Source organism: Lolium perenne, chromosome 3, assembly GCF_019359855.2.
Source record: "Lolium perenne isolate Kyuss_39 chromosome 3, Kyuss_2.0, whole genome shotgun sequence".
NCBI lineage: Eukaryota > Viridiplantae > Streptophyta > Magnoliopsida > Poales > Poaceae > Lolium > Lolium perenne.
Genome location: NC_067246.2, coordinates 275,410,424 through 275,430,029, shown reverse-complemented (window position 1 = coordinate 275,430,029; position 19,606 = coordinate 275,410,424). Strand labels below are relative to the sequence as shown.

The window sequence follows — 19,606 nt, the reverse complement described above, 5'->3', positions numbered from 1 at the left end:
CAAGAAATAGTATTTGAAGCAAAAGAGAGCATCAAGAGGCAAATTCAAAACACATTTAAGTCTAACATGCTTCCTATGCATAGGAATCTTGTAAATAAACAAGTTCATGAAGAGCAAAGTGACAAGCATAGGAAGATAAAACATGTGTAGCTTCAAAAATTTCAGCATATAGAGAGGCATTTTAGTAACATGAAAATTTCTACAACCATATTTTCCTCCCTCATAATAACTTTCAGTAGTATCATGAGCAAACTCAACAATATAACTATCACATAAAGCACTCTTATCATGAGTCTCATGCATAAAATTATTACTCTCCACATAAGCATAATCAATTTTATTAGTTGTAGTGGGAGCAAATTCAACAAAGTGGCTATCATCATATATAGGAGGCATATTGTAATCATAAAAGAAAATTTTCTCCTCAATGCTTGGGGGACTAAAAAGATCATGCTCATCAGAGCCAACTTCCCCAAGCTTAGAATTTTCCATAGCATTAGCAACAATGGTGTTCAAAGCATTCATAGTAATAACATTCCCATTAGCATGCATATAAAGTTCCATGGGTTTTTTAATTCTCTCTTCAAACACATCATGTCCTAATTCAAGATAAAGTTCATAAAGGTCTCTCATATTTTTGTTGTTTTCCATTATGCTTAACTAGTGAAATAAAAACATGCATGATATTAAGTAAAGTAAATGCAAGTAACTAATTTTTTGTGTTTTTGATATAGAGTGCAAACAAGATAGTAAATAAAGTAAAGCTAGCAACTAATTTTTTTGTTTTGATTCAGTGCAGCAAACAAAGTAGTAAATAAAATAAAGCAAGACAAAAACAAAGTAAAGAGATTGGGAAGTGGAGACTCCCCTTGCAGCGTGTCTTGATCTCCCCGGCAACGGCGCCAGAAATCTAGCTTGATGGCGTGTAACTCACACGTTCGTTGGGAACCCCAAGAGGAAGGTATGATGCGCACAGCAGCAAGTTTTCCCTCAGAAAGAAACCAAGGTTTATCGAACCAGGAGGAGCCAAGAAGCACGTTGAAGGTTGATGGCGGCGGGATGTAGTGCGTCGCAACACCAGGGATTCCGGCGCCAACGTGGAACCTGCACAACACAACCAAAGTACTTTGCCCCAACGAAACAGTGAGGTTGTCAATCTCACCGGCTTGCTGTAACAAAGGATTAACCGTATTGTGTGGAAGATGATTGTTTGCAGAAAACAGTAAAAACAAGATATTGCAAGAGATTGTATTTCAAGAAAGAGAATTGGACCGGGGTCCACAGTTCACTAGAGGTGTCTCTCCCATAAGACAAACAGCATGTTGGGTGAACAAATTACAGTTGGGCAATTGACAAATAAAGAGAGCATGACCATGCACATACATATCATGATGAGTATAGTGAGATTTAATTGGGCATTACGACAAAGTACATAGACCGCCATCCAACTGCATCTATGCCTAAAAAGTCCACCTTCAGGTTATCATCCGAACCCCTTCCAGTATTAAGTTGCAAAGCAACAGACAATTGCATTAAGTATGGTGCGTAATGTAATCAACAACTACATCCTTAGACATAGCATCAATGTTTTATCCCTAGTGGCAACAGCACAACACAACCTTAGAACTTTCTCACATCACTTGTCCCTGTGTCAATGCAGGCATGAACCCACTATCGAGCATAAATACTCCCTCTTGGAGTTACAAGCATCTACTTGGCCAGAGCATCTACTAGTAACGGAGAGCATGCAAGATCATAAACAACACATAGATATAACTTTGATAATCAACATAACAAGTATTCTCTATTCATCGGATCCCAACAAACGCAACATATAGAATTACAGATAGATGGTCTTGATCATGTTAGGCAGCTCACAAGATCCGACAATGATAGCACAATGGGGAGAAGACAACCATCTAGCTACTGCTATGGACCCATAGTCCAGGGGTAGACTACTCACACATCACTCCGGAGGCGACCATGGCGGCGTAGAGTCCTCCGGGAGATGATTCCCCTCTCCGGCAGGGTGCCGGAGGTGATCTCCTGGATCCCCCGAGATGAGATCGGCGGCGGCGGCGTCTCGGTAAGGTTTTCCGTATCGTGGCTCTCGGTACTGGGGGTTTCGTCACGGAGGCTTTAAGTAGGCGGAAGGGTAGGTCAAGAGGCGGCGCGAGGGGCCTAAACCATAGGGCCGCGCGGCCAGGGCAGGGGCCGCGCCGCCCTATGCTCTGGCTGCCTCGTGGCCCCTCTTCGTTTCGTCTTCGGACTTCTGGAAGCTTCGTGGAAAAATAGGCCCCTGGGCGTTGATTTCGTCCAATTCCGAGAATATTTCGTTACTAGGATTTCTGAAACCAAAAACAGCAGAAAACAGCAACTGGCACTTCGGCATCTTGTTAATAGGTTAGTTCCAGAAAATGCACGAATATGACATAAAGTGTGCATAAAACATGTAGATAACATCAATAATGTGGCATGGAACATAAGAAATTATCGATACGTCGGAGACGTATCACTCGGCGCTTCCCAGATCCGCCGTCGCCATCTTCGACTCCGGAGTGCTGTGCCTAGTCAAACGGATGCGAGGCGGCATAAATGAGTTGGCGGCGAAGGGTGTGAGTGTGGTTGAGCGCTTGAAGCAATGGGAGCAATGGAGGATTTCGCAGAGGAGAAGCAGAGGTGCGGCGCAAGCGAAAGGACTAGAGGAGGAAGACGATACCTTTATATAGAGGTGCGGTGAATCGACGCGCCGTTGGATTGAGAGATTGCGGGACAGATGGTGTACACGTGGACAAGGGGTAAAAAGTAATTTCATACAGATGAGAAAGCACAGGAGCTACAATACGTGCGCCAGGAAAAGCGGAGGACGTGTGTCCCCCACTTGCAGGACATGTCAACACGATACGAAATTTGTGCCCACGAGACAGAGGGAGAGAAGTTCTCGCGTTTTCCCGATACAGTGATCGTGGCTATCGTCAGCAATGATGTCACCTTGGCAAGCGAAAATCTTGACTATGAAGCTTCATAAGAATGGCGAGTGCAGAAGATTATTGATTATTTCGAGAGCCTTTGAACAAATACAAGTTTTTGCCTAATTGCTCGGGGGCTACTTTGGAAAAAAGAAAAATTCGAGTTTGACAAAATAGAAATGTCGAGAGCCTATGACCAAGTGCAAGCATTTGTTCATAGCCTCGGGGGCTACTCCCATCGGGAGCGCTGGTCGCGCACCCGATAAATATAAAAAGTTCGAAAAAGAATGAAAATACATTGACATGAGGCAGTAAAGTGTTGAGCCTACAACCAAGCACAAGTTCTTAATTGGTTGTAGCCTCGGGGGCTACTCCCATCGGGAACGCTGTTCGCGTGCCCGATGAAATTATAAAAAAAAAGAGAAAGAAAGAAAGAAGAAAAAAGAAGAAGTGAGCATATTTCGAGTTATACAAATAACTCTACATATACTCCCATCGGGAAGGCAAAATAAGTCATACATTGACTCGATAAAATGTGCTATTCCAACAGCCGAAAAAGCACTTGACAATATATTCTCAGAGCGCCAAAGTAGCGAATAATCTCTGAATGCCGCAAAACATTGCGAAGGTAAGAACCCAGATCCGTTCTGCGCGGCGTAGCGCCGTCTCTGACGTCGGTTTGCTACTTTTTTCCGTATCAACAGATACGAAGAAAAATCCTAACGGACGCGTTAGGTACCCGATAAAATATGACTGGGACTCGACAGAATGGTAAGACCTTAAGCGGCGCCTGTCGAAGTTTACACCAGTATCCCGGGATCATGTCCAGGGACGTGATCTTGAAGTAGGTTTTTGCGGATTGCCACTAGAGCAGTTAACTAGTACCTGACCCGTCAGATGAACTAGCCCCAACTACCATTATCCCTATACAATATAGAATTGCGTATCTAAAGATATGTGATGAATTCGACAGATGTATTGAATGATTAAAATTGGAGATTTTCCCTGACTCTGCGATTCAAGCAAAATCTCGGGGGCTACTGACATAGGCATCCCCAATGGGCCTGCCGAATATGGTACCCAGGGTTTACTGAAGGCCCACGACCCGAAGGACAAGAAGAATCGGAAGCCCAAATTATTATTAAGGAAAGCTAGAGTTGTATTAGGAAACAATACTTGTAATCTTGCGGGACGGGTTAGAAACCCTCCCGGACTCTGTAAACTTGTGTATTACGAAACCCTCGGCTCCACCTCCTATATAAGGGGGAGTCGAGGGACAAAGAAAGCATCGAATTTACTGTCAACACAACCCTAGTTTCATATTCGTCGAGTACTTTTCGGCTGAAACCTTCGAGATCTACTTGACTTCTACATCCAACAAAACCCTAGTCTACAATCCGTAGGCATTGACAAGTTAATACCTTTTCACTAGCACAACTCTTGAGGGCCTCTTGCCCTTCTTGCTCTTGTTGTTATACTAGAATTTCTTGTTGGGGGCTTTTGAATATTTGCCCTTTGAGTCTTTGCTCTTGTCCTTGGGAATGAGCCTTCCATTATGACTCTCCCTATTCTCATAGGGGCATTCGGCGATGAAATGGCGCTTGTCATCACAGTTGTAGCATGATCTTGATCTTGGACCAAAGCTAGTGAACCCACTTTTGTTGTTTCTCTTGATGTTGTCTTCCTTGGCCTAGGAAGGATCAACCCAAAAGGACTTTGCATGGAAAGCCATGTGATCATTGTAGTGGAGTTCCAAGTCTTCCGGATAGGACATACTCCAAGATGCCCTATATTGTTCTTGAGGGTACACTTCTTCTACGGAGTTGACCGTCAAGGCAAGATTGTTCCCTTTTAACATACCAATGGCACGATTGCGGGAATCACGTGAGTTTTGCTCGAGCACCTTGAGGGCTTGCATCTCATGCATGGCTTGTTGAGAAGTGAGAGAGGAATAGCATTCTCTCCCAACTAGAGTCTTGACATCAATGGGTTCAAACGGCATCATGCAATCTGTGTACTTATCCTTGATCCAAGAGTCATTGATGTGGGTGGCACCCACATTCCGGAAAGCATCGGCAACGGTGAGAAGCCTTCCATACATGGCTTCATGATCTTCATCCGGTAGCCTCATGAATCCTTCGGCTTGATTCCGAAGATAATTGTACTTGTTCCTTCTCATGCTATCACTTCCAATGTAACCAGCGGCCAAACCATCCCAAGCTTCATTGGCGGTGGTGAAGTTCCGAACACGAGACAATTCTTTTGTCCCCACACTAGTTTGAATCATGTGCAAGGCGGTGTCATTGAGTTGACTATCAACCGCTTCTCTTCTAGTCAACTTGTCGGGGTTGTATGGCTTGAAGCCATCCACGATGATTCTCCAAAGTTCATTGGAGGCACTGCGAACATGAGAACAAAACTCAAATTGCCAAGTATCGTAATCTTTAACATTAAACTTAGGTGGGTCGCCCTAATGTTTATATGAGGATGGGGAACCGGGATATCGCGAGATAGGAAAGGTGGAGCCACTCGATTGTAGCTCACACCTTCACTAGTTCCCATGGGAGAAGTACCAGGGGTATAATAGTGTTTAAGTTATCACCATTCAAGGGTTTGGTAGAGAGGGGTGACGTCGAAGCCTCTCCCCCTTCTATCGCACCCTTGACCCTTTCCTCTATGACGGGAGCTACGGGGGGAACCGGAGTCAAAAGCTCGGAAATCAATTTTCTCATGCTTTCCATTTGAGCATCCATGGAGGACCTCAAGGATGTTTACATTGCCTTGAATTCATCCATGGTGACCATCTTTGCGGCCCCTTCCGACCCCTCGTCATTCAGCATACTCTTAGGCGGTTAAGCCCGAAATAAGAGCCGAGGCTCTGATACCAATTGAAAGGATCGTATGCCGCACCTAGAGGGGGGGGGGGTGAATAGGTGCTAACCAATTTTTAGTTCTTTTTCAATTTAGGCTTGACACAAAGGTAAATTCTCTAGATATGCAACTAAGTGAATTTACCTATATGACAAGGTTACCAACTAAGCAAGATATAGCTACGCAATATATATGAGATAGAATATGATAGAGGTAACCGAGAGTGGAGCACGCGATGACACGGAGATGATTCCCGTAGTTCCCTTCCTTTGCAAGAAGGTACGTCTACGTTTAGAGGAGTGTGGTTGCTACGAAAGCTAAACCAACAGCCACGAAGGCTTCACTCAGATCTCCTGTGAGCAACGCCACGAAGGACTAGCCCACTTCCACTAAGGGATTTCCTCGAGGCGGAAACCGGGCCTTTACAAGGTTCTTGGGGCACACATCCACAACCAAATTGGAGGCTCCCAAATCTGTAACAACACAACAATCAACAACAATACATCAACACAAATCAACTAGGGATCCAAAGAGGAACACTAGCAAGGGGGCCCTCAAGCATAAGAGGGGGAAATGTAAATCGCTTCGGTGAGGATGTAGATCGGTGTCTTCTCCTTCGAATCTCCAAAGATCAAGAGCTTTGGTTGGGTGAGGGAGGAGATCTTGCAAATCTTGTGTTCTTGAGGTGGCTCTAATGGTGGTGAGGCTTGGCAGATTTTTGTGCAATGATTGAGCAAGGAGCAAGGTAGAAGAAGGGGGGTATAAATACCCCCCCCAAAAAAAAATCCAGCCGTTGCAGTCTTCGAGGGGCCGGATAATCCGCCCCCCACCAAAAATCTGGCCCTGGGAAAAATCCGGGCAAATGTCCGGCCAAAAGTCCGGCCCATGTCCAGGGCCTTACTAAGCCGCGTCGCCTCTGGTCCTTAGCCATTTTTTGGGGGGGGGGGGGGGCGGATATTTCGAAAATATCCGGCCCGGATTATCCGGCCTAGGGGAAAATCCGGGCAAATGTCCGGCCAATTATCCGGTCCATGTCTAGGCGAGTACTGAGCCACTTTGCCTCGAGTCCTTAGCCAAAAATTGGGGGCCGGATATTTTGCAAATATCCGGCCCGGATTATCCGGCCTGGTGAATCTGTTTCAGCTTTCTTTTGACTCGTTTTTCCACACAAGTTACTCATATACATGTATCTATATAAATCCTGCACCACTTCATCAAACATTAGTGTATCACATATATTGACATCAAACACACAAAACATATTGTGAGAGATGTTCTTTCAGCCCACGGCTTGTTGACGCCTTCACTTTCGTCCTTTTGGGCGCCGAATTCTTCGGTCTGGCACGGGAAGCCTTCGGCTTCTTTGCCACCGTCGGGACATCACCGGTGGCCGCCGCGGCACCAGATTGCGGGACCACATGTGTTCCCGCGCGCCACCTCTTCACCCCGCTCGTCGACAAGACCGTGGTTGCTACCTCAGCGGGGGTCGCAGGGGTCGCCGGGGTGGTTGGTGGATCGGCGGAAGCTCCGATGACCGCGGGAGAGGGTGGCGGCGCCTGCGAGCTAGCGATGGCAGCCGGTGGGGTCAATTCGAGACTCATCGTGGAGAAATCGGACGATGGTGGCGCAGAGGAAGGTGAGGGCGCGCAGATCGGCGGCAGCGGTTGGGAGGAGCTGAAACTTCCCTCCCGTGCAAACTAGGGATTGTGTTCGGGCTGCGTTCGGTTCGCTCCGTAGGCCCCTACAAATACAGGCCGAGTATGAGTTTCGGTCTCGGCCCGAAAAATATTTTCAGTTTTGCCTCGTTTACGGTCACTGATCGGTGCCTTTTTCAGCCCGAACCCGTAAACTGGCGGTTATTTTTTGGTTTTGGGCCTTTTACGAGCTCTGCTAGAGATGCTCTTATAGGTACAAACCTGTAGGATGTAAGTGTATGTTCAATAAGAAGTTCTTGTTTTTTTTTGCATCCCTATAAGAAGTTCTTGTTTGATGGTACTATATAGAAGTACAAGTCACAACTTTTAGCCAAGGGTTACACCCAAAAAAGAAGGCACGGACTTCCTTAATAATGACTCAACTTTAGCCATACTGACCACCATTCAATTACTACTCTCATTGCTTTGCTCACATTTGTCTTCTCATTCATTAAATAAGCATTAAGACGGATTTCCTAAATGGGGAGTTGGACGAGAAAATTTAGTAATTTATGTGCAACAACCAGATGGATTCGTAGTAAATTGTCAAGAAGGAAAAGTGTGCAGGTAGTAGAAGCATTTATATGATTCTAAGTAACCCCATAAGAAGTGGCATGAGAAATTGAAAGAACTTCAACTGTTGCAAGATTTGTTATAAACGAAGTTGTACTATCATCATGGTGGGGACAAGAGATACATACTAATTTTTGGACCAACCTTAGTGTGAGGAGGTCTAAGATTTCTTGTCTTGTTATTTTAAGATGAAGAATCTAATATTAGCGGATGTTATCTTGAACATCAAGCAATTGAGAGATAACAATGGTGGGACTACCCTGCTTCAATCTCACTATGTGGAAACGATCTTGATTCGTTTCAGGTATAGCAACCAGAGGTATTCTCCAACACCATATGATTGTAGTGTGTTGCTTTGAAATAATCGAAAGATGGCTAGAGATCAACGAAGATACTCTCAACTTATTGGTTCTCTTACTTATTTAGCTAGAGCTACAATGCATGCCATTTTTTGCTACGAGAAAATTTAGTAGATTTGTTTCAGACCCGAGATATGATCATTGGAATGCTCTTAAGAGAGTTATGCGTGATCTAAAAGACACTTCGAGCTATGGAATCCACTCTACTAGGTATCCGTGGGTAGTTGATGGTTATAATGACAAAAAATGGATATATGATGCTTGTGGGATTAATGTCTTGAGTGGATATGTTCTTACACTTGGTGGTGGAGCAGTTTCTTGGACGTCTTGCAAACATACCATCTTAACATGGTCAACAATGGAAACATAACTCACAACATTAAACACAACCACCGCTGTTCAAGCAGAGTTTCTAACTTGCTTTTCGTTGTAAAATCAATACCCGCTATATATCCTAATGAACTTATATTCTAACTGTGATTATTAAGAGAACAGTTCTAAAGATAATAGGAATTCATCAATACATGTGAAGAGGATACGTAAATCAGCCAGAATAGTGAGAAACTCTGTAATCATTGTGTTGGATACTTGGATTACATCCAAACATCTAAAAGTTTGGCAGATCTTTGTGAAGGGTTTATCAAGCAATTTCATAGAGAATGCATCGAGGAAGATGGGTATGAGATCCACAATATGAGTTGTCCACTGTGGTAACCTGCTCTATATGATAGGATATCGTGTAAAGGATAATGGGGAGATAAATTGTTGGCCGACTGAAAGGACAATATCCTTACTTTTGAATAATACCACTTCATGGAGATGCAATACTCTCCTATTCTTCATTGAAGGTTGATGTTTATCTTAATGTGTTATATGAGACTTCTTTACGCAAAGATGTTTTCCCGAGAATATCTTTTGAAGAACATACCTATATGAGTCCGAATGTTAAATGTCATAGTCCATGAAAATTGGGTGCTCTAATTAAACTCATGAAATACCTTGGGTATGACGCATAAAATCCACCCGTGGGAAAGCTCTGCGGTAGCAAAGTACTGGTAAAGTCTTTGCGTGAAGCTAGATTCGCATAAGCTTGCAGTTCAAGACATAATCCACTGTTTAAGTTGCAAGCTAGTGTAGCACACATGTGAAAGTTTAACTTAACAATCTTCACCATAGTACCTCTATATATATAATATTTGGAAACCTTAGGAAAACTCTACGTGCCTCTGGAATCTGGTGGGGGTAGTTGAAATTATTGGGATAACCCATTAATCTTTACCCAACAATCCAAAGTAGAAAATGTCAATGGCCTGATTGTCCTATCCATGCATGGCAAAAGGTGAGACTAAAGTTTAGTCACACATTGCTTGTTTAGTGAGACTCACACATCCTCATTAGAGTCTATTGTACCAGTTGTATGAACTCGAGAGGGGTACTCCTACATGCGGGTTCCTCCTTTGCGATCCGCTCATCATACCTTTCCCTCGTCGACTCATGTGCATCGGGTGTTTCGTGAATGAGCTAAACCGAGGTAGCACATATGGATTCGATTGTTGCTTGTTGGGTTTTGCTCCTGGCTCTTCATTTCATCTTCTATCCAGACTGTTCGCCTCCTACTACCGTATCTATATAAATAGTAAAATACACCACAAGTACTAAAACTATCTAAGGGGTGTCCCGCTAATCCTACTGGTATGAAAGTGCATATCCAAGTCCTAAAAAACTCACAAAGTGCGTCACCCAAGGTCCTATTCATGACAGATCAGCTTTAACTTGTGCTTGTGGCATGTTGTGTGATGGCAATTTTTTACACAAAACTCCCAAATTATTCATTTCTTATATTTTTTGCCCTTCCTGGTTATGTGCCCTTCACCACCTTCCTGTCTAGATTTGCCTTTGTCGGCTGCAGACTTGTCAAGCTCGCCGGATGTAGCACACAACAACGAGCTCTCCCGTGAGAAATGTTATTGCAGTAGCTCATCTCCTCCTTTCTCCGTGACAGTTGGGTGTGTATTTTGGTTTCTTAGGTCTTGCTCTCCTTCACCTTCCCATTTTTATAGGTCAACTTTCATATGGGCTTGGGCTAGAAATATGTTCAGTGTTCAACAAGGACCTAGAGCGCGTGTGCCACGGCGAGGGAAACGCGGAGGAGCGGAGCGATGCCACCGATGAGGAAGCGTTTGACATCCTAGACGTTGAGCGACGCGACTGACAACATGAGGGATCTCCCTGCGGCTCTAAGCCGTGGTCGACGGCGAGCATGACAGGATTGTACGTTTTGGGTTAATGGAGAATGTGCATTTGAATTACAAGTTGGGTTGTAACTGAGATAAAACCTTCGAATTATCCTAATTAAATTTCGGATAATTCATATCCGCGTGCTATTTGCTATATCATATCCTATACCGTATCTGGAGCACCACTTCAGAATCGGATATCCTTATCTACCGGATTCTTTAAAATTAAATATAAACACCTTAAAATGGATTCGGGATCGATTTCAGCGCGAACATTTCCTAAAATGGCGGCGGGGGCGGAGCTGCGGGGGCGGCGGGGGCGGAGCTGCGGCGGCGGCTTCGTTCGTGAGATAGGAGCAAGGCACGATGCGGGAGGCTTTTTTTTTGGATGCACGATGGGAGTTGTGGCTGACTCGTTTTTTTCTTTTCTTTTTATTACGTTGCCGAACCGGTATGTGAAGCGGAGTGGCATTTGGCTGTAATTTGGACGAAAAAGAGGGGCAATTCTATGTACCGTTTCGGGTTGCTGAGCCAGAAGCTCGGGAATCTGGTCTCGGCCGATTTCGCAAATTGCATCGCGGCGGCCAGCGGTTGAAATAAGCCCGCAAGAAACTGGACACTTCTTTTGGGCTTCAGCTGTCTGGGACCTCGAAGCCGCCCCAGAAACCCAAAAGAAGTCACCCTTAAGAACTAGCAAATCCAAAAAAAAACAAAAAAAAAAACCTATAGATTGACCAGATGCACTAGGAGAGCCATTGCGTCACTGACAACCTTGGCCCAGCTGAAAACAAACAACGACAGAAGTAGAGTTTCCTGTTGAAGTAACACACCGGAGTCCAGTTCACTCTGCCTCCGCGATACGATCCCATCCCCTCCGCATCCGCAAGGCACCGCGCCGGCGCCGACGCCGACGCCGATCGATCCCCGCTCAACGGCGGGCCACCATGAAGGCCCTCGGCACCGACCTGCTACCCGGCTCGCGCCTCTTCCGCGCCACCCTACTCGCCTTCGCCTGCGCCGCCGCCTTCCTCATCGGCTACCGCTGGTCCGGCGCCTCCCCGAGCCTCCTCTTCTTCTCCTCCTCGCCCTCCTCCCGCCTCTCCTCCGGCTCCCCTTCCGTCGCCATCTCGCCCAACTCCAACGTCTCCTTCGACCCGTCCCTAATCCCCTCCCCCGCAGCTGCCCCGATTGCTTCATCTCCAATAAATAAAAAGACGGCTGCTTCATCTGCTTCTCCCAATGCCTCGCCGCCGGCTTCAGTGCCGGCTCCGGCGCAGGCGCCGCCTCCCCCCCTCCCTCCCCCGCCACCGCCCCCGCCCCCTCCACCGCCCGCCCGCCTCGGCATCGTCGGTGACGACGGCGCTATGCGCGACGACTTCGACGTCGGCGCTGTCTCCAACGACACCGATCTGGCTACCGACGTGGACGCGCCGCAGGAGCCTAGCAACCCGGAAGCCGGCGGCGGGAACAGGGTTCGGATTGGGAAATTCCCGGCCTGCCCCGAGAGCATGAGGGAGTACATTCCCTGCCTCGACAACGACGAGGAGATCAAGCGGCTGCCCTCCACGGACCGTGGTGAGCGGTTCGAGCGGCACTGCCCTGCCAAGGACAAGGCTCTGAGCTGCCTCGTGCCGGCCCCAAAGGGGTATAAGGCTCCAATTCCCTGGCCTCGGAGCAGAGACGAGGTGAGCATTTGTCTTCATTCTTGCCATTTCGATTGGTGAAACTTGTCTTTGTATTGTAGCCAATTGTTTCTGGGTTTCTGATAGCACCCTGTGTACAGGGTTTGTTAGTTAGTTTAGGTTTTATTTGAATGAACTATATATGAATCAAGCAAAATTTGTTGTGTGCAACTAGCCAACTATTGCTATAAAAACAAACTGAACCAACCGATTCAGATTATTTTATCCGGAGGACTGCGGCATCGATGTAAAGAAAATCCAGTAATGTAATGTAATTCTGTGAATTGCAGGTGTGGTTCAGCAATGTACCTCATACACGGCTGGTTGATGACAAAGGAGGGCAGAATTGGATTACCAAGGCTAAAGATAAATTTACATTTCCTGGAGGAGGAACCCAATTCATACATGGAGCAGATCAATATTTGGATCAGATATCTCAGGTTTGACTTGATTATATTATAAATTCCTTAGAACTTTATCCTTTTTGGCAACAGAAACTGGCGACTTTGGATTTCTCATAACATGAAAACATAGTTTAAAACATATGTGTTCTAGATGTGTCAGTGCTGAACAGGAACATGCAAAAGACAAATAGACGACTAAAGTTTCATGGATGTCATCAGTAGTTTCTATTGCTAAAACCTTGAACCATCTGTTTCTCTCTGTTTATCCAGATGGTACCAGATATTGCATTTGGCTCTCGCACTAGAGTTGTTCTGGATGTTGGCTGTGGAGTAGCAAGTTTTGGTGCATACTTACTTTCACGTGATGTGTTGACATTGTCAATAGCTCCCAAAGATGTTCATGAGAATCAAATACAGTTTGCTCTTGAGCGTGGTGTTCCTGCAATGGTGGCAGCATTTGCAACGCACCGACTATTATATCCCAGTCAAGCATTTGAGATTATCCACTGCTCCCGCTGCAGAATAAATTGGACCCGTGACGGTGAGCTGATGTATAGCTGTAGTTCGTTCCTTTCTTGATAATGCACGCAAGCACTACCTACTTCCATTCCTCTTTTTGATAATCCGCTTAATTCCTGTTATCATGATTTACCTATTTTCAAGATGGGATTCTACTCCTGGAGGTTAATAGAATGCTCAGAGCGGGTGGGTACTTTGCTTGGGCAGCACAACCAGTTTATAAGCATGAAGAGGCCCAGCAAGAGGCATGGAAAGGTATGCTGCTTAGTACTATGTGGTAAATTTGTTTCTTCAGGGCTATATAACTAATGTGTCAGTTTACATTGTTATTGTTTTTCACATGAGAAACCCGTATTTGTTCATTGGTTAACATAAAGATTCATCCCTAGTAAACTGTTCCTTTTATTGACATATTGTGCACTGCCGTCTAAATTGGTACCTTCTTTCTTCAAGTGTGCTCACAGTTGAGAATTGGGCCGCCGACCAGTTGGTAGTGGCTGCGGGTGCGTGCCCAGCCCACCTGGGTTCAAGTCCCCGGAATCCCCCATGCTGCTCATGGTTGTTTCTTCTATAAAGAAAATTCTGCAGTGGCTAGTCCCTGTTGGTCTCATTTTTTTTCTTCAACTTTTTTTTTTTTTTTTTTTTTTTTTTTTTTTTTGCAAAACGGGTTTCCCATTGACCGGTAAAAAGCAAGAAGTTCATCTTGGCTAAAGTGAAACAATTCTAACACAGCTAGAAAAACCTGATCTCGAGCTATATGGCGAAAAGCCAGGCAGCACATGTTGTAACTTATATGTGTTTCTGACTAGTGCTGTCCTAGTACAAACTGATCTCAGGCAAAACTAGTTCTGCATACAAATATTCTTTGACCCATATGCCCATTCTGTATTACCTTTTTTTTTTTTTTTTTTTTTTTTTTTTTGCGAAGGCTGTATTACCTATTTAGCTGCCCCTGCATAAGTTAATTTGCACAACAACTGTCAAGAGGCTGTATTCTTATTGCTACACATGAACGGTAGCTCTCTAGTAACAATTATCTACACTGAACTATTTAATATGCACTGACCACCTGATTAAATCCACACTATGGCGGAGGGATTCTTTCATGTAAAAGATGAGAAGTGGAACTGCATAGTTAAACTGCAAGTGCTTGTGATGTTGTAATAACAGTTCTTCATAACACCACTTGTATATCAGCATGATGAGCTTTTCGTAATGAAATTATGCATTCTGTTTGTTGCTCTCTCCGAATGATTGCTTACAGATACAATTATATGTAGAGATGGAGGACCTCACATCCCGACTATGTTGGGAACTTGTGAAGAAAGAGGGATATGTTGCTATATGGAGGAAGCCTTTAAATAACTCATGCTACATGAGCCGTGATCCTGGGGTCAAACCTCCACTTTGTAATGCTGATGATAATCCAGATGATGTCTGGTATGTTTCAACCTCACTTGGCCTGCTTTTATTGGTGAAGACCTTATCTAATATTGTAGTCACTGCTTAGACAAGGCTTGGTGTCGAAAGAACTTAGAGCATCCCCACTCGTCTCCCCGACGAGGCCCCCGATCGACGTTTTTTCCATCAGGACGGCATAATTCGGCCCAGTCGCGCCCCCGGTTCCTCGTTTTCGTCCGGATTTGGCCCTAAATACATCCGGCGAGCCCACGCCAACCCCGGTCCCCCGAGGCGCGCTCGGGGACTCCGGACGAGTGAAAAGCGGGGAAGGGTCCGCTCTGTCGGCGACTGGAACCCCGCTCAAAATCTCTCCCACCCCTCGTATCTCTCTCGCCGCCGTCACCACCCCGCCGGCTTGTTGCCTAGATTCCGCCGCCCCTCCTCCCCCACCTGCCTATATTCCGCCGTTTTTCGACGACGGCCTATCTGGCTGCTCCTCCGCCGGCCTGTTTTCCGACGACGACCTACTCCTCGTTGTTTGCGTCTCGGGTTGCCTCGACCACGCCCGTCAGGTGTTCGTCCATTTGCCTCGCTGGCCATGGACTCAGACGAAGAGGAGGAGCAGATGTTCGTCGAGCTTATGCGAGAAGAGATGGCAGCCGCTGCCCAAGACGAGGAGCACATGCTGATCCTCGGTTGCTTGTCAAGCATGTACGCTGGGGTGGCAACTGGTCGACGTGGTGGGTCGGCACCAGGTCGCCGGAAGTGCAAGCCAAGACAACGAATGGAGGGCTACTGCATGTTGTGCATGTTGTACGCCGACTACTTCGTCGACAATCCATTGCACGGTGAGACTGTTTTCAGGCGTCGTTTCAGGATGAGCAGAAAGCTATTTCTGCAAATTGTGTATGCCATCCTAGACTTCGACCCCTACTTCAGATGCAAAGCGGATTGCACTGGCTTGGTTGGATTTCCGTCACTGCAAAAGTGCACAGTGGCTATGAGGATGCTGGCTTATGGAGCTCCCGGTGATGGTGCAGATGACTATCTTCGGATGGCGGAATCCACCGCCCTTGATTGTTTCTACCGGTTCCGAAGACACTCAGAGGATCCTTGCAACAAATGAAGCTAGGGGTTTTCCAGGGATGCTTGGAAGCATTGACTGCATGCATTGGAAATGGAAAAACTGTCCGTTTGCGTGGCAGGGAATGTACAAGGGTCACAAAAACGGCTGCACTGTGATACTTGAAGCAGTTGCTACCCATGATCTCTGGATTTGGCACTCTTTCTTTGGTATGCCTGGATCCAACAATGACGTCCTAAACTGCTCCCCGGTCTTTTCCAAGCTTGTTGAGGGTCATGCTCCCCCGGTGAACTATGTGATCAATGGTCGGCACTACAACAAAGGATACTACCTTGCAGACGGTATCTATCCAAAGTGGTCAACATTTGTGAAGACTATCTCGAAACCTAGCACCCCCAGACTTTGCGAGTTTGTCAAGAAACAAGAAGCTTGCCGAAAAGACGTCGAGCGTGCATTTGGTGTCCTCCAGCAGAGATTTGCTGTCGTCCGGTTCCCCGCTATGACTTGGTCCAAAGATCAGATGTGGGAGGTGATGAATTGTTGTGTGTGCTTACACAATATGATTATTGAAAATGAGCGAAAACATCCGGTTCCTCTGGCTGAGCAGCAAGCACCATATGAGAGAGAGGGTCCTCTTGCACAGCCTAATCACCAGGTGCCTCCATCATGGGCCGCCTTCATTGCTATGCGCCAGGAGATTCGAGACTCTACAATGCATCAGCAGCTGCAAGATGATCTGGTGGAGCACATATGGACGCTCCGAGGCAACGCCAACGCCGACACCAACTAGTTTGTCATAATTTGTTTCAAAAATTGTGAAATTGTGTGCTTCATTTGTTTCAGGACTTGTTAAACATTGTACTGATTATCGCCGAATTTGTTTCTGCAATTTTCGGACTCTTGCTGGCCGAACTTGTTAAATTTTATGTCGAATTTGTTTGAAATATGTCAAATGGTCGAGGTTGGGGGTTTCCTGCCGGGGGGACGGCTGGAACTTCGGCGCTCCCCAGGCCAAATTTTCGTCCGGATCGGACGAAAATTTGGCCGGATTTGGGCGTGGGGAGCGCCAACGAGTGGGGATGCTCTTAATAGCACGCATGACTCGCCACACCGTTTTCTCCCCATTAATATCTTTATTTCTGTCAGACCGTAAATTAACACTTGAGATTAGGATAATATTTCATTTCATTTCATTAGATTTTCCAAGACATTTACCATCAATATGACAATACCTGATAAATACAGAGCATTTTTTTCAGCAAAATCTGCAAGAATTTGGTGAAGCATTAATGTTGGGGCTACAATCTGGTCTAACACGATCATCTTGTTGTTTGGACTATGGATCATTTTAAACCCTGTTAAAAGTGATATATATGTTGCTTCTTCATGCCTGCATTGTTACTGGTGTTGAGCTTATTTACCAAACCTTCTTTTGTACTATTTTGTACATTCTCTTCTGTTTCAGGTATGTTAATCTGAAAGCATGTATTAGTCGACTACCTGAAAATGGTGATGGATCAACTCCCTTCCCATGGCCTGCACGCTTAACAGAACCTCCAAGGAGACTTCAAGGTGTTGAAATGGACGCCTACTCATCAAAGAATGAGCTTTACAAAGCCGAAACAAAATTTTGGGATGATATAGTCGAAGGTTATATTCGTGTTTTCAAGTGGAAAAAGTTCAAACTCCGGAATGTAATGGACATGAGGGCTGGATTTGGAGGGTAATTTACTTGGTCAAAGCTCTTTCTTTCCTAGTCCCTCCATTTATATTTTGCTGCTTGTTTCAAACATAGACAGTCTTCAATATGCACCTCTGACCATTAGTTGTTAGTACGAGTTAAGAATTCGATGGCTTTGAGGTACTTCTGATAGCAAAACTACTAGTAGTTGTATTTACATGTGACAAATCTGAAGTACTTTGTGTACATCTGCAGTAAAAGATTGTAAGTACCCTGGTACGATGCTATGTGCCATGCATGACGAAACCTTGAATTTTCATCCCATTGTATGAATGGCGGGGCAGGTAAATTCAAAGAAAATATAAATTCAACCAAAGGAAATTCAAAAAATATCAAAAACTTGTGTATGGACTCATTGTGTGCGATATAATTACTAGGGAAACTTACAAACTAGCCGTGTGGTGGTTTGGGAACAGATAGAGTACTCGCTTTTGTTTGCATGATATTGAAAATACATAGAAGTACAGATCTTCTTTTCCTGCATTTTTTTAGACAGTGGGTAATAGGGGCTAGAACCCATGACCTCAACTATCACCACTTTGTGCTCTAAGACTAGGCTATGGGTGATTGGTTGTCCGGAAGATAAAATAATCAGCCAATCAGACTTATTTTTGTGCTTGATGTAGTATTGTTCTGTTTGCTCCATATCTCATTTTTCTTGCCAATTATGTGTGTAGGTTTGCAGCGGCATTGATCAACCGCAAGCTTGATTTCTGGGTGATGAATGTTGTTCCTGTTACTCAGCCAAACACACTGCCCGTAATTTATGACCGCGGACTTCTTGGAGTGGCTCATGACTGGTACGCATCTGTATATTCTACACCGGGTAAAATCTGCAGTTAGAATTGCTTTTCTTAAATATGTTGCACTTCATTATGGAATGTTCTAGGTATGGCATAGTGACCACTTATATTTTTGCCTCATTGCATCTTTCTTCCTGAAGTGTTTGAATGAGTTACTCAGAACGAGTAAGTTGTCATGGATTGATATAAGCCAACACGTTTGATTAAAATGGTTCTCAATGTCATGCTTCCTGTTTGTTTCAAGCATCGCATTTCTTTGTAAGAACCAATAGGTAGACAGTTGACGTGGATAAGCTCATAGTGTCGCCCGGTTCCACCTTGAATTGTTGCTCATTCTGCCACTTTATATCTTCATATGGACAGGTGTGAACCATTTGACACTTATCCAAGGACTTATGATCTACTGCATGCATTTGGCCTATTCTCAAAGGAGCAGATAAGGTATAGCTCTTCTGAATATGAAATTCATATTTATTTATCTGTTCAGCTTGCTCCAAAAACATCCGTGGAAATCTCCATGCATTTTAACCTAAGAAACCCAATAATGCAATTGAGAACAAATAGATAATGCAGCAATCTAAGCAAATGAGTTGCTTACATTAGAAGAGATGGTTCTCTTATAATATTCTCACTCTTTAAGCACCCGGTTTACAACAGCTTGCAATGCATAATGTGTTTAGAGTGTCGTGTTATTCAATGCAGAAGCACTGATCTTACAGCATCGATCAATCAGATACCTTATTTGCATCTCACCATGTTTTCTCTTATCTACAGGTGTAACATCTCAAGTATCTTGCTTGAGATGGATCGCATACTCAGACCAGGTGGCAAGGCTTATATTCGCGATAAAAAGGAAACGATACAGGAGATCAAAGAAATTACAGACGCCATGGGATGGAGGGCTACTATACGTGACACTTCTGAAGGTCCGTACGCTAGCAGGAAGGTTTTGATGTGCGACAAGCCGATGGTGCGGTAGCTGTGCTGCACACCCGTGGCTTAATTTTCCGCCGCTGTTAGAACTGACTATCAGAGCTACATTGGAGTGGAGATTGACATTTGTTCCGTAGATAGGGTTGTTGGATGTCAAAATCTGTAACTTAATCAATTTGATTCATCATTCGTTTGTACAAAGCCCAATCTAGCCGTTGAAGCTCGGCATGTTTTTGTTGTTGTAACTTATACGGTAAGTAAAGAATACTCGAGAAAGATTTTGGTGAATAGAGTGGCTGAGATTTCGTTAGTAGTGTTGAAAAGGATCGATGGCCT

At 45.0% G+C, this 19,606-nt stretch overlaps 1 protein-coding gene across 1 annotated transcript; it reads left to right on the top strand.

Annotated features, from left to right (window-relative positions):
* The first annotated feature begins 11,524 nt into the window (after positions 1-11,524).
* Positions 11,525-19,580, top strand: LOC127344467 (probable methyltransferase PMT11). Its single transcript, XM_051370754.2, has 9 exons — positions 11,525-12,388; positions 12,676-12,825; positions 13,060-13,330; positions 13,453-13,563; positions 14,589-14,748; positions 17,259-17,516; positions 18,212-18,334; positions 18,701-18,778; positions 19,112-19,580. The coding sequence occupies exons 1-9, from the start codon at positions 11,648-11,650 to the stop codon at positions 19,314-19,316; spliced, it is 2,097 nt and encodes a 698-aa protein (XP_051226714.2). The 5' UTR covers positions 11,525-11,647; the 3' UTR covers positions 19,317-19,580.
* The last annotated feature ends 26 nt before the right edge of the window (positions 19,581-19,606 follow it).

Coding starts and splice junctions, on each gene's coding strand:
- LOC127344467 (XM_051370754.2), top strand. CDS start 11,648: ATGAAGGCCCTCGGCACCGACCTGCTACCCGGCTCGCGCCTCTTCCGC. Junction 12,389..12,675: donor GGCCTCGGAGCAGAGACGAG/GTGAGCATTTGT, acceptor TGTGAATTGCAG/GTGTGGTTCAGCAATGTACC. Junction 12,826..13,059: donor ATTTGGATCAGATATCTCAG/GTTTGACTTGAT, acceptor CTGTTTATCCAG/ATGGTACCAGATATTGCATT.